General features: G+C 43.1%; 1 protein-coding gene across 1 annotated transcript; it reads right to left on the bottom strand.

Moving 5' to 3' along the window:
* Window positions 1–4,662: 4,662 nt before the first annotated feature.
* Window positions 4,663–11,211, bottom strand: slc25a28 (solute carrier family 25 member 28). Its single transcript, XM_084561138.1, has 4 exons — window positions 10,696–11,211; window positions 7,912–8,140; window positions 7,094–7,150; window positions 4,663–6,660 (listed from the first exon to the last, which is right to left on the bottom strand). Exons 1-4 carry the CDS (start codon window positions 11,038–11,040, stop codon window positions 6,086–6,088), a joined length of 1,206 nt encoding a protein of 401 aa, XP_084417264.1. The 5' UTR covers window positions 11,041–11,211; the 3' UTR covers window positions 4,663–6,085.
* Between the last annotated feature and the right edge of the window lie 2,571 nt (window positions 11,212–13,782).

Below are 13,782 nucleotides of genomic sequence, written 5' to 3'. Positions count from 1 at the left end.
AGCATCTTTGGTTCTAAAGGACAGGTGTGGAGTTGGGGTTTAAATAGGAACATCTGTGGGTGTAACCCATCAGCAGCTCACTTGACAAGTGTCTCATGTAGTTTCCTTGACGTCCTCTCATACTCAAACAGACTAGTCGAAGGGTGCTGGTCCTAAAGTGCGTGGTGATATGTCTATGAAGGTTCTCGGTTATCCAGGTCATGGTATATCCAAAAGCGCTAAAGAAAGTCATCTGGGCTTGAAGAGTTTCTTGAAGACGTTTCCTCCCGCTCATCCAAGCAGCTTCTTCAGTTCTAAAGGACTAGTTGGGAGTTGGGGATAAAATAGGAACAGTGAGCCACTAGTCAGGCAAGTTTCTGATGGGCAACACCTACAGTTAACACCCAACTGCACATCTGTCTGTTAGAACTGAAGAAGCTATTTGGATGAGTGGCGAAATGTCTTCAATAAACTCTCCAGCTGCCTTTCTTTCATGTTTTTGGATATACCATGATCAGATGACTGAGAACCTTCACAGACGGTTGAACATCCAGGTCAAGGTCTTGGTTAGAACCAAGCAAGTTGAGATTACAGTGAATTATGGAGAAGGTGTTTACATGATTATACGTGCGTTACGGTTCAAATAAAGTCAGACAGGATGTCCTAGGTACAGCATCAATATTCAGTGTTCCAGGTTTGTTTAGGGGCAGCACTCACACACATGTATAACACACACACCCACAGGGTAAACACCTCTAAATAATTATGACAGAGTGACATGTGTAACTCTATCACCTCTTCTGTCTCTTAAAATGGTTGTTAGAGTAAATAGTTTTGTTTAGAGTGCGTTAGAGTGCTGTGATAAGATCTTGTTATGCCAGGCAATATTATCGCAACTATACTTCCTCCAGGGTTGGAGTGGTAAATGTTTGATGCTTTGTCTTTCCAAGTCAGGTTCTACAACTTTTTTTGTTCTTGCTTCTCGCCATAACAAATGCTAGGATGCTGGGTTTCTTTTATTATTTTTCTACAGTAACCACCTTTGGCAATGAAAAGAGATTTGCATACTGCGGCAAAATGGTATTGTCTTTTCCAGTTTCGTGAGGTCACCAACACTCTTGTAGAGTTCACACGTACCGTAATCTGAACAATTGTTGTTTTGTCTTCCTTCACTTTGCGGTTGAACAATTCCCAAACCATCTCAGTTAGGTTCGAGTCAGGTGATTGTGGAAGCCTGACCATCACTAGGGAATCTGACATCTCTTGTCTCCTTGTCCTGTTAAAAAAACAGTGATGGTCCATCTAAGCACAACTCAGACGTTGCTGTGTAATATTGCGATAGGGATTCTTGTTGAGGGCCTTGAATTTGGAATATGTTCCGGGAAAGCCCACCCTCACCACCACAGTCCCTCCTCGGTGGTTCATAGTGGAAATCCACGGCTGCCGGAATCAGAAATTTAAAATGTGGACTCATCAGACAGACATCCACTGGTCCACTATCCACACACTGTTTCTTGGTCCAAGCATTTCTCCTCCATGTATGGTCTTCTCTTGGTAGCACTTTTTTTTGCAGCAGTTGATTTTGAAGGATGATTCACAGTTTCCTTCAAGCAGACGACTACTATGGCTACTTGGACTATCTGAAGCTGTGGGGAAGCATTGAGTGCTCTAATCTGCTGTGATTTCAATGCCAGAATAACTCGTCTTTTGGAAAATATTTAGATCCAGCTCAGCGCCACGTATATATCCATATAGTGGGAGTAAGTGGGGCACCGAAATGCAGCCTCTAAATAACGTATTATCTGCCGCATAACTCGTTCATTTCACCAATATTTTGTTATGATACTCTAGCGCTATTCCCCGTTGAGTCTGGAGTTACCTGTTATCATCATCCGGGGTCTGTAGATTGACCTACTAACTTCTGACCTGGATGATGTCATCTCTGTAATGTGCAACTGCTAGTTTTTTTGCAACATGGTTGAATATCTTTCCGATTCTGAGGTTGTGGACGACGACTTTGTTTATGATGGACGCCAGAGTATACGGATGAGGAGCTCGTTGAAAGGAGGATGCGGAGGCAGAGAGAGGAACAGCTGGCCAAAGAACAACAAACCGCTGCACGTTTGCGAATAGATAACAGGTAACTCCGGACTCAACGAGGAATAGCGCTAGTGTATCATAACAAAATATTGGTGAAATGAACGAGTTTCGCGGCAGATAATGCGTTATTTAGAGGCTGCGTTTCGGTGCCCCACTCACTCCCACTATATGGATACACGCGGATCTCAATATCGTCTGAACGACTCCAAATGACACCAAAGTTATATGGGTGAGTAAACAATTGTATTTTATGCCAGAAATAAGGTCCAGGTTGTAAAAAACGGTAGTTCCCCTTTAACTTAGTGGAGTGGTTCTTGCCATAATATGGATTAATAAAGTGACTGAATGGAGCTACATCCTTTGCACCCACGCCACATCAGTACAACAGAAGCGAATGAAAGAAATTCAACCAATTACCTGTGGACAAAACCCTTCCAGGTGACACAAGATGGTTAAGATTTTTCTAATGGTGTGCAATGCTGTCATCAAGCCAAACAGTGAATACGCTGGAATCGAAAACATGAAACATAATTTGCTTTATTTGTACTTGTGATTAAAATGTACGTCCTGCTGTCAGTTAATTTTAGTGGAGTGAAGCAGTGCTTCTGTGTATTGTTCCGTCAATGGAAAAAGCATGAAAGTGAATAAAAACAGCATTCAATCAAAAGAGTGTACTTGATGGCAGTCTTCCAACAAAACGCAGCGGCCAACTTTCGTAATATCAGTGTTCTGAACAAGGCACACTTGAATGAAAAGCAGCCAGATTTTATCTTTACATGTGCCAAATATAAAAAGTGTTTTGGCAACTTTTGTATCACCTGGAATGGGACGAATTTCTGTCTGGGTGAAGGAGAAGACAGCTTATTTTTACAGTCTAAGGTCTTTCACTCATAGCATTTAACATTTTTAACCAGCTGTTTCTGATACAGAAATGAAACCTACCGACACATCAGGTTCACCAGCGAGGAAGAGGTGAGGAGCCTCCAACGCAGAGCGGAACATTTTATCAGGCAGGATAGACAGCAGAGAAAGCAAACATAACAAAGTACTGACTGTGGATTAATATTATTATACATGCATTATACATGCTCACAGTCCCTCTCTTCCCTTATCTCCAGTGAAGTGCACACTCCCTCTGCCTTACACAAACAGAGTGAGAAAGAGGGGGGCAAATGAGCAGACTAAATAGTTTACTCCTTTTAGACTGCCGAGATCTGAAGCAGACAGAGAGCAGAGCAAAAACAAAACATGATACAGACATGTCACATCTCCTTATTGCCTCTTTGTACTTCACTATCAGAGTATTTCTGCACATGTAAAGCCCATAACGTGGTCTCTTATAAGTTTCTTCACCAGAAACACAGCGCTCTTTCTGGCTGAGCAGCAGAAGAGGAAAGCGTGGCGCACATTCTAGCAGAATAAGCTACGGCAGACCACACATACTGTATACATGCATGCAGACGTAGTGGGAGAGAGAGAGCGACAGAGACAGTTCATTAACACTCCCTGTTTGAACAGGTGTCTGCCTGACATGCATGGGTGTGAGTGTGTGTATGTAGAGGCTGGGGCGGGGGAGCCGTCACTCCTCACCATGGCCTGTAAAAACTTTCTACTTCACTAAAACTCATGCATCACCATTCAGTTTTTCATATCAAGGATTTTTGGTGTATGTGTAGGAACATGTTTGATATTTCTCTTCTTTTGATTTTGGAAAAAAAACTAATTATCCATGCAGGAGAAAAAAAAAAAAATAATGGTATCGGTTAACTGGCTCACGGCCTCTCGCATCATACTTGAGTCGGTTGATTTATATTTACAGACATCAGTGCAGGACACTTAAAAGAAATTTACTTGCTTGTTTTGGACCAGTAAAATAAGTCTTCAATCTTTGCTGCAAACTTCACATTTTTTTTTTTATACTTTATGTTCTACAGATGATTGCTTACTGATGTGACAGAAAAAAAAATTAGTATGCAATATAGTGTATTAATTTACAGTTTGTCTCTCTCACATTTAAAATGAACAGTGTCCATTTGTAATTCTACACCTATCATTGTGTCATGCTAGGCCTGCTATGGCTTGTTCAAATTCTCTACAGACGAGATCACGTGTCCAGATGTTGTACTGCACAGACGTACCCCAGTTAGCACCAGATGTGAGGAATGATGACATGGCAGGAAGGTTTTGTTTTGAGCTATTCTCCATTCTCAAGGTTATACTGTTAACATCGTTTTCAGCCTAGCGTAGCCAGCCTTGATTCTTATCAGAATACACGTAATTTTCCTGTGCTAAAATTTTATGGCCAGGGGAAGTCAGGCTGGCTTCCAAGCCAATACGTTTTAGTTGATTTTGTGCTTTATCTGCATCGTTTCAAGCGCCAATATTGATTTTAAATGTGCAGTCCACCTTTCGGTTCTGCCCCATCTACCGGTTCCCCTTTATGGGTTATCAAAGTTGACTTTAACATGCATCATTTGCTGAATACTTTCCCTCTGCTAGGTGTTTGTATGCAGGCTATGTGTCCACAAGTTCAAATTGCGTTATCGCGTCACGAGGGTCAAAGTTGAAATCTGCACCTGTGCACCAAGACTAAACAACTGTACCTGCCTCGAATGAAAAAATAAATACCTGAAAGACACGCACAAACTCCCTGCGTGTCTCTGGCGGTACAGATGTGGCTTCAGGCATTCGCTCCTTTTTCATCCGCTCCATTCTTTGGCTTCTATTGTGCTGGAAAACAAAAGACTTTAAATCATCTCTACACACCCAGGTTAGACTTCTTTTGATCTGTGAATATGCAAAGGACCTTGTATTAAGTCATCTTCGAGAAGCAGGCAAAACATTCCCAGAAACAGTTGAAGACATGAAAGAGGGGCTTACATGTTTTATGAGCAGCGAGTAGGGCCCCACCGCTGAAGTCTTTATTCAATGAGTGCAATTCAGTGTCAGAAACAATCAGACATCAATCATTAAGAACGACAGCTTCCATTTGAGTACTCACTGTGGGTGCAGACATACAAGCTTGAGGGGTTATATATATATATAACCCCTCCATAGTTTAATTCATCCTTTGGGCACAGTGTATTGAATGCAATCTTTGCTGTTGAGCACATATATTGAAACTCAGTAGTTCTCTCGTAGCTACAGCTGATGCACAGAAATGGCCATTGTCTGCTCTGTCAAACATGTAAATAAAGCATGGGGGGAAAAAAATAAGAATGGACTGAAAAATAAATTAAACACGCGCCAGATACCTCAAACCTACTAAAAATTGGTAGATTTCTGTCCAGTTAAATCATCTTGAACTTCGACCTGACATTCGAAAAAACTAATCAATCGTATCTGACCGCGAAACAAAAAGGCAACCCGAATCCAGAGTTGAGTTAATCAATTTATTTACTTCCTCCTCTCAACAACTTCCAGTCTGGCTGGGTTTGATCTCAAGACACGTTAAATGTTCTGACTTAATGAAAATGTTTTCCCTCAATTTTCTTTGGGTACAAAATGGCTGAACTGTTTTTCCACTGGGTAAAATTAATGAGACATTCTGGATGAAGGGCTAAATGCTCTCGCTGTCTTGAGGGATCTGGATCAGTTAGGAGTCATTTTTGTCTGCAAAGCCTGGATGGGTGAAAATAAAAATCAGATCCTTGGAGAGCAAAGTTTACGGAAGGAGAGTTAACAAAGTAACACTACCGCCCTCTGCTGACTACCCTAACTGGGAACTTGTTCACATTTCTCCTCAGACTACTTGAATTACTACAATCCCAGATGAACTAGGTATATAACACTGTGTAGATGATTTCTCTAAGAGAGGCAAATACCTCAACCATATCTAGAAATAGTGCAGCAGAAATATAACAGCTAAAACTGCCTTTGAAGATGTCTTTCTTATCAGCTATGTCTGTCAGAGATGGGACAACTGAGGTGGATTTTAGTCAGATACTATGTGCGCATTAACATCTCCACACAGAGAATATTAGAGGAGATTAAATCGAGGCAATTTCTACATCTCAGCCTCCATGTGCTGCGCTCTCCTCTTGTCGTGCTGGTGTTTGGTGAGTCCATACTTGAAGAACTCGTAGACTGACCAGCTGATGGCTGTTGAGGGCATCTGGTAGATGACCCTCGCTTGGACTCCCTTGAAGAAGCCCTGCAGGCCGCCCAGCCTGTACACTGTCCGGAAGGCGTGGGCCAGGCCTGAGATTTGTCTGTGGGCTCCTTGGCCTTGGCCTTTTGCGGGGCCCTGGCTAGAGGACGGGGAGCCGAGGGTTAAAGACTCCTGGGTGTTGAGCAGGGTCTTGCAGACGTCCAGAGGTGTCGTGGCTGCAGCCGCGATCGCTCCAGCCAACGCTCCGGACAACATGTGGGACGAGGGGTTGTACTGTCTGTGGGGGTTGAGCAGCTCCTGAAGGTACTCGTAGGTCATGAAGTGGAGGGCCTGGAAGGGCACGTTCATGGTGAGCTGGGTGGTGTAGCTGCGGTAGAACGCAGCCGGGCCCTCTTTCTGCCAAATGGCGCGTACACAGTCCAACACGCCACGGTAGGGCGACTTATACATCTGCATGCGCTGCTTCACAACTGGAGGCATTGCAGAAAGAAGGGGGCCAAATATGTCCAGGGTTGGTGTACGAAGGCGAAGAACATGGAAAAAGAAAAAAAAGAAATTAGCAAGCTAATATCTGCATACGAATGTCATCTAGAGAATATGAAGTTTTAATAAACACGCTAAAACATTTTAATAACATTTGCTCAGACAGCTGCACCGCATCCAACAGCTGCACACGAGAACTCAGACCAGTGTCCTTCTACTGACATGTTTGGGCAGGTGGACCAGAGACAGCTGTGAAAGACAGTGCGTGAGACTGTAGAGCTGAGGCCAGAATGTGAAGAGGGTTGGCTCAGGCGTGACACCTGTACAATTCTCCACTGAAACCTAAAACCTTTGTTTTGAAAGAGAAAATCTCTTTTCATCTTAATTATGCGACACTGTACCGTAAAAAGACGCCCTCACCTTCAGATGGGTTCATGGCTGCGTCGTGAAGCAGTGTGGCCACGCACCCAGCTGCCCCTGAAAACAAACACACTCGGAAATTAAAACACACTGAGAGCAACGTGAAGAATAAGGAAAGCAGCGGAGACTGCGGTAAAGAAAACTACCATTTGCCCACAGAACCCACTTGATCATGTCTCAGCCTCCATTGTCTTATAATCTTAAAAGCTGCAAATGTCATGCTCGAAACAATAAGAGCAGATTTATTGCATATTCTGCACAGGTGGAAACCAAAGATCCAAACCTGAGCAAAGAGAGACATCTAGTGGGTGAGGAGGTTTAGTGCTCCTTTGAAAGATTTTAACCAAAACTCATTAAAAAAAAAATAAAAGAAAACAAAGAAAACAGGACCAACAGCGGAAAGAGCGGATGAGATGGGGGAAACAGGACTTACCCCGCCTCCCACTAAACTGGAAAAGAAGGAAGAGAGAGAGTAGGGAGAACAGGGAATGAGGAAAAGGTTGATAATCAGAGCGAGGCTTCCAAAATAAATCTTTGCTTGATTCTCTTTCTAATGTCTAGCAGTGGAGAGTTTGCTGAAGTTGATCATATAAAACTAACCTTCACTAAAGGTCAGTGAGGTGCTGCCAGCTGACACTTCTTTACAGTGTACAACTTTGAAAAGACTTGGACTTAGACCTGCCAATTTCTTTTTTTTCCTTTTATGACTGGTCAGGTAATGCCCATCAGGCTTGGAGTTGGACCAGTCCTACATATCAACCTATCTTATAGTATAATGCATAATCTGTACAGTATAATTTATGTATGTTTTATGGTACCATTAGCCAAATGACTGTTAGCCCCTGGATGAATGACATCACTTAGAGTCTTTTTGATTTTCTCATAGCTGGCAAAATAGAGGGCGTGGGCAGGTCCCGCCCCAACTGCCGTCGCGTTCAGGCCTCTCATTGGCCGCCAGACTCCCTCTGTGGCTACGATTCGGCGCAGGGCATCCATCACGTTCCTGTAGCGGGCTGCAGGGTCGGGCTGGAGACTCTGCATCCGTGTCTGGAACACAGAGACGACAGAAGGTAGAAAAGTTCAGCCGTGTGTGCCAAAGATATGTTCCATAAAATTGTACCTCTGTGTACATTTAGCGTTCAGTGAATCTGATGATAGGTTATAAAAGGTTGGCCTATTACAGCAAAGAATAACATAGCGACGACAAGATTCTTGAACAGACTGCTTTGTGGATAAGGGGTCAGATGGGAGAAATAAGATGTTCGACATTGTGTGTGGTGTATGTTGGTGCACATACATAATTGAATAGAAGGAAGTACGGCGTTACAAGCTCCAAGGTCACAAGGGGACATAAGCTGACTTCCTCCAAGCCTCTTTTCCCACTGACCCTGAAACACACCTTTCGCTCTTCCTCCTAAAGGCTGATTTATGGAACTTTGTGTCCGTTTTCCTAGCTCTCCGTCTATGCAGACGGTGCAGCCTAAGCCACGGGGACATGTGTGCAGTCCTCCAACAGGCCAACGGCCTCGGGAGGCTATGCTTAGTTCAAATGCTGATTGATTGGATTGAACCAGGAAGGGAACGACCACAACAGAGTCGCACAGACGAGACACACATTAACTCTGGGTTTCACTCCGCTACAAAGAACGTCTTTGTCCAGTCTTTTCTGTGGCGGGGGCAAAGATAAAGGACCAAAAACAGCACAAACACGAACAACAGTAGCCGACATTCACAGTTGTTCAGCGTATTTTTGACACCGACACCAAAGCTCTTCGCAGTTCCACCGTACTATCATGCTGGGGCCTTGCACGCTGAGGTAAATGTGAAAGATTAGAAACACACAAGAGTGCCTGAGTGAGATCAGTGTTTCAGTCACCTGCTATTTGATATTTAGAGGGAGTGGGAGAGTGTGATTCCCCGCGATGCACTAGCTGAGTGTACAAGGAACGCAACGTCATAATCTCCCAAATACCAAACTTCCGGGCCAATGGACAAGCTTACACCCCACTGTGAGTCAATGCACTGCGCTAGATAAGCACAAACATGGCCTCATGACACTATATTACAGCTGTGGAATGCAGGGCCCAGAGAGCTAGATAGCGGTGGTGTGGCTCACAAAGTCACAGCACACTCTCTTCGCTCCTCATTCATTCACGGTTGTCCGATACGTGAACATTCACAGAGGCCACAGCTTTGGGGGAGGTCTTTATCTGTAGCCCGTGTTTGCATAACTGTTTAAGCACAACGTTCACCACTCGTTGAATAAAACCCAGAGAATGTCGGTGTGATTGTATTGGGTGACTGGAATTTCAGCAGTGCGCAGACACAGACAGGACTACAAATGGAGCACGCGTCTTCAAATCCAGTTAATTACTAGGATTTAAGATAAACGAATGAATGACAACCTATTCTAAACTGTAATTACACAACAATCTTTTAAGTGAGAAGCTTATCTCGGCAGAGGGAAAGTCTTTATTTTGGTATAGGGGAGCTCTTTAAAACGGAGAGGCGGCTCAGTTCTCTGCAAAACCTGTCTGCTCGTTTATTTTTTGCTATAAGTCAATGTGCAGGCTTTCCGTGCAGGCTGCTTTGCATTAGCTATGCGGCTACTCTGTAAACACCGGGTTCAGGGCTGCAACAGAGCTTCACTGCAGGTGGAAGAGACATCGATGAAGCTCGTCAACCTGACACGGACAGCTGACTATACCGAGTTCTTTGTCACTGTTGTGCAAAAACAATTAAAAGGGCAGGGCCGCAGCCGCTGACCTGTGGGGGCAATGAGTCGAGCCTCCTTACATATGTTGACGGTAAACTCAAAAACAAAGCTTACTCATACATAACAGAGCACATGATAAGAGCTGGCCTGATGAAGCAACTTGGGATCAAAAGACCTTTGTGAACAATCATCATGGTGTGTGTGTGTGTGTGTGTGTGTGTGAGGCAGCAGGCCTGCTGGGGGGGGAGAAAGACAACAGATGCTCCACTCCAGACCTGAGGGGCCAAACTGTCCCCAAACTGTCCCCAAACTGCAGTGTAATTCATTCCTGTGTGTCTTGCAATAATAGTGACAGGAAGGGCGTACGCTGCTCCAGTCGAAAACATTAAACCAGGCTTGTTTTTGTAAGCAGAGTGTACAGCTTTGGTTTCCCAGAGCTGTTGATGCAGTTGGAATAATTAACCGCTTCAGCTCATTAGTTAACGCCACTTTGACTGACTTGTACACAGTTACATAACAATACACTAAGCTCTGACAGCAGACTGATATGACAGCGTGTATTACTTGTACACTGAGCTGGCTAATATTTGACTAAGTGCTTTAATGCTGTAGCAGCTAGTGTTATTTAAACCGACTCTACAGCAGCATGCTAACATGTTAGCTAATAGGGGATGTGGGGCGCTAACTGAGCCGACTGACCTTGTCCTCACAGCCGTCAGCTTTGCAGCGTGTTGAGGTTAGCGAGCAAGCTAATGAGCTAAGCTAGCATGCATGCTAGCTACAATAATAATATGAGGAACACACAACAGGGACCTCGTTATGAAGGCATTCAACATTCATAAAAAAAAAGTTGTGGGTCAGCTGGTGACCTGGTGAGCTATGCTACCTTAACACAGTCGATGGGGAACATGAGGCAGTGCTCCATGATCCCGGCCACGGCTCCAGCCAACATGTGGGTGCTAGTGGAGGCTCCCTGTGGCAAACCCTCATAGTCTGGTTCAGAGTCCTCTGCTTGTGCATCCTGTGCACTGCGGACAAAATCGACAGTCTGTAGTTCCGTTTCGCCTCCGATCCGGGGTGTCAGGCTTCCCACGATACTTTCCGAAACACCCCAGAATCTGCCCCCCAGCCATCGAACTTCTGCCCCGGCAGAGGCGCCAGCAACCCCGGGATCATTGCCTGTAGTCTCCGCTGTCATCCGACGCCTCCTCACAAATCCATCTGCTTCCATGAGAAACAATGTAATGAAGTCAAATCTGTCCCGGGCTCGCTTCTCGTGGGTGATTTCAGCCTTAAACTTTTACATTCCCCTGGGGTGGTCTTCTACCCTTCTGCACCATTCCCTCCCCGCCTCTACCCTTCCCAGCAAGAGAGGCCGTGGCGGACAAATACACACGGAGCCCCGCCACAGGCCGCGATGCGGAAGTAATCTCTGATTGGTTGAAAGAGCCAAGTCCTACTCACGCTATTGGTTAATAGACATGTCACTCTTGATTGGGTTTTGGTGAAGACTTCAAACTTGGCTCTGGACATAATGTGTTGGCACACTCTGTGAAAGCTTTCTATAGAATCAGTTTCGAGTAGTTTTTTAAATTTCTGAGCAGAAAATATAAGATTTCTGCTCAGGCTTTATTAGCATTTGCACATATATAACTTATCAGTGCTGCATTTCTCCTTTCATTTGTAGTATTGCCTATGAAATCCAAACTGAAACCAGTGTGTACTCCCACGAGATTATCAATTAACTGTTTTTATGAGTATGTGATTATTTAGATTATGTAAGAGGACACATAGGACAGTTTGATATGTAATATTTAATTCTGCTCTTAGCAGTTGTATCCATTTGAGTTTACACCTATGCTAATGTCAGTAAATGTTAATCCATGTACAGTTACATGGTTAACATAAGTGTATGAGCACATTTCACCTATTTTAGCTTCACTCCACTGGCTGCCCGTCCATTTTAGGATCAATTTTAAAATTATTTTATTTGCTTTTAAAGCCTTGAATGGCCTTGCCCCACCTTACCTCTCTGAGCTGCTGCACCCCTACACCCCTAGCCGATCTCTCAGGTCAGCTGACCAGCTGCTCCTGATGGTGCCTAAAACTAGGCTTAAGCTCAGAGGGGATCGAGCATTTGCTGTTGCAGCTCCAAAACTTTGGAACGAATTGCCGCTGCACATCAGACAAGCCTCCTCTCTGTCTCATTTTAAAACCCTTCTTAAAACCCACCTCTTTTCTTTGGCTTTTAACACCATGTAGAGTGTTGATTTTAAGTGTATACAAGCATATTTTTACTACTTCATATTTTATTATGTTTCTATTGTGTTATTTATTTATTGTGTTTTATTGTGTTTTATCTTGTAAAGTACTTTGGAAACCTTGTGTTGGTTAAAATTGTGCTATATAAATAAAGTGGATTGGATTGGATTGGATTGCAGTTGTTACAGTTTATGGCAGAAACAGTAGTTAATCTAACAGGCAGCAACCTAGTAGACACAGACTGTGTAACTGCGGTGGTGTTAACATAGTTGTCTGTTTGACCCTATAGCTAAACTGTGTTAGGTTCCTGGGCCCATTGCAATCGGTGCAGTTATACACTAACAAAAAGTTAGAGTTCCAAAGTGTTCCAAATGTCCTACAGCGAAATGTAGATGCATTATCTGAGAGCTTTCTGTCGTCCCCAATAAAATACTGGTAAAGTTCATAGAGACCAACAAGACAGCGAGTGGTAGTAAAGTTAGCTGGCCACAACTTTACTACAGGCTGCTGTATCCTGGTCCTGCTGTGGCACCGCTCACTGCCTGCTTGGTGGTTCACATGAAGTCCAAAAACTCTGCAGTAGCCATTTGAACTGGACACGGTTCAACACCTGCCATAAGAGCTCCAGGACTAATTCGCTCTCATTTTCCCTGATGATTGGGAACAGAGTATCTGGAAAATTTCATGTGAAGTGGTGTTTAATGTGTTGTTGTCCATGCATTTTAAAATAAATAAAGCGTAACATGGCCTCTTTATTTCATCAGTTTATTTTACATGTAATCATTCATTCATCTTCTGCATCTTCTTCCACACACAGGGAGAACATGCAAACTCCACACAGAAAGGCCCCAGTTGTCCTGGACCTTCTTGCTGTGAGGCATCAGTGCTAACCACCGCACCACTGTGCCACCCTTTACATGTAGTATGTAACTGAAAACAATATTTAATTTTTATGTAAATATGGAGTAGTTAACAATTGACACTATGAGAAAGTTGATATATAACACTATACACTAGTGATGGGAGAAACACTGGTTAGTGTTGAGAAGTATTACATTTTAACTCTAAGAAGAGTCAATAATAAGACATTGTTAACATACCAACACTTCAAAAAGAGTAAAATTAACACTCTGCGGTGAGGACCCATGTAGACACTTTAAAGGTGTTGAGATTAACTCTGATGGTGTTGATTTAGGTATGCTGATTTTGCTGTGTAGACATGCTTCATTGCATTTTAAACCAAATTATAACTTATGTAACATTAAGGGGAAAAAAACAATAATATGTTAAGATATGAATCAGAAAAGGGGCTCCACAGTGTTAATTGTCTATAGATTACAATTATTTGGCATTAATACATTTTTTTTTTTCTGAAGAAAATATATTTTTAGATATACTTTTCAGATCTAAGATTCCCAGATTACATTTATAGTGATTAATTTGTTCAAAAACCAAAACTCTATAGGTATTTTTCTTCACAAATGACCATAAAACATACTACTTTTTTATATTCACTAATTCCCATATAAGTACACCTTCAATCATTTTACATTAACCATATTATTACAACTTGAATCAGTTATCTTTTCTTTTCTTTTTTTTTTTGTCACGTGACAAAACTGATGCAAAGCCAACTCTTTTTGTTTTCTTTCAACATGCAAATGTGACCCTATTCTGACTTGGCAAAGACTGTCTTCATTGTTTTTAACTA

Source organism: Chelon labrosus (genome assembly GCF_963514085.1).
Source record: "Chelon labrosus genome assembly, chromosome: 15".
Taxonomy (NCBI): Eukaryota; Metazoa; Chordata; class Actinopteri; order Mugiliformes; family Mugilidae; genus Chelon; species Chelon labrosus.
This window is presented reverse-complemented; position numbering and strand designations above follow the sequence as displayed.

Bases quoted from the DNA above. Each gene is read 5' to 3' on its own strand.
- slc25a28 (XM_084561138.1), bottom strand. From the start codon at position 11,040: ATGGAAGCAGATGGATTTGTGAGGAGGCGTCGGATGACAGCGGAGACT. The intron at 8,141-10,695 runs GTAGCATAGCTC...TCTGTGTTCCAG, and splicing joins TCCCCATCGACTGTGTTAAG to ACACGGATGCAGAGTCTCCA. The intron at 7,151-7,911 runs GTACCATAAAAC...GTTTGTTTTCAG, and splicing joins TAACAGTCATTTGGCTAATG to GGGCAGCTGGGTGCGTGGCC.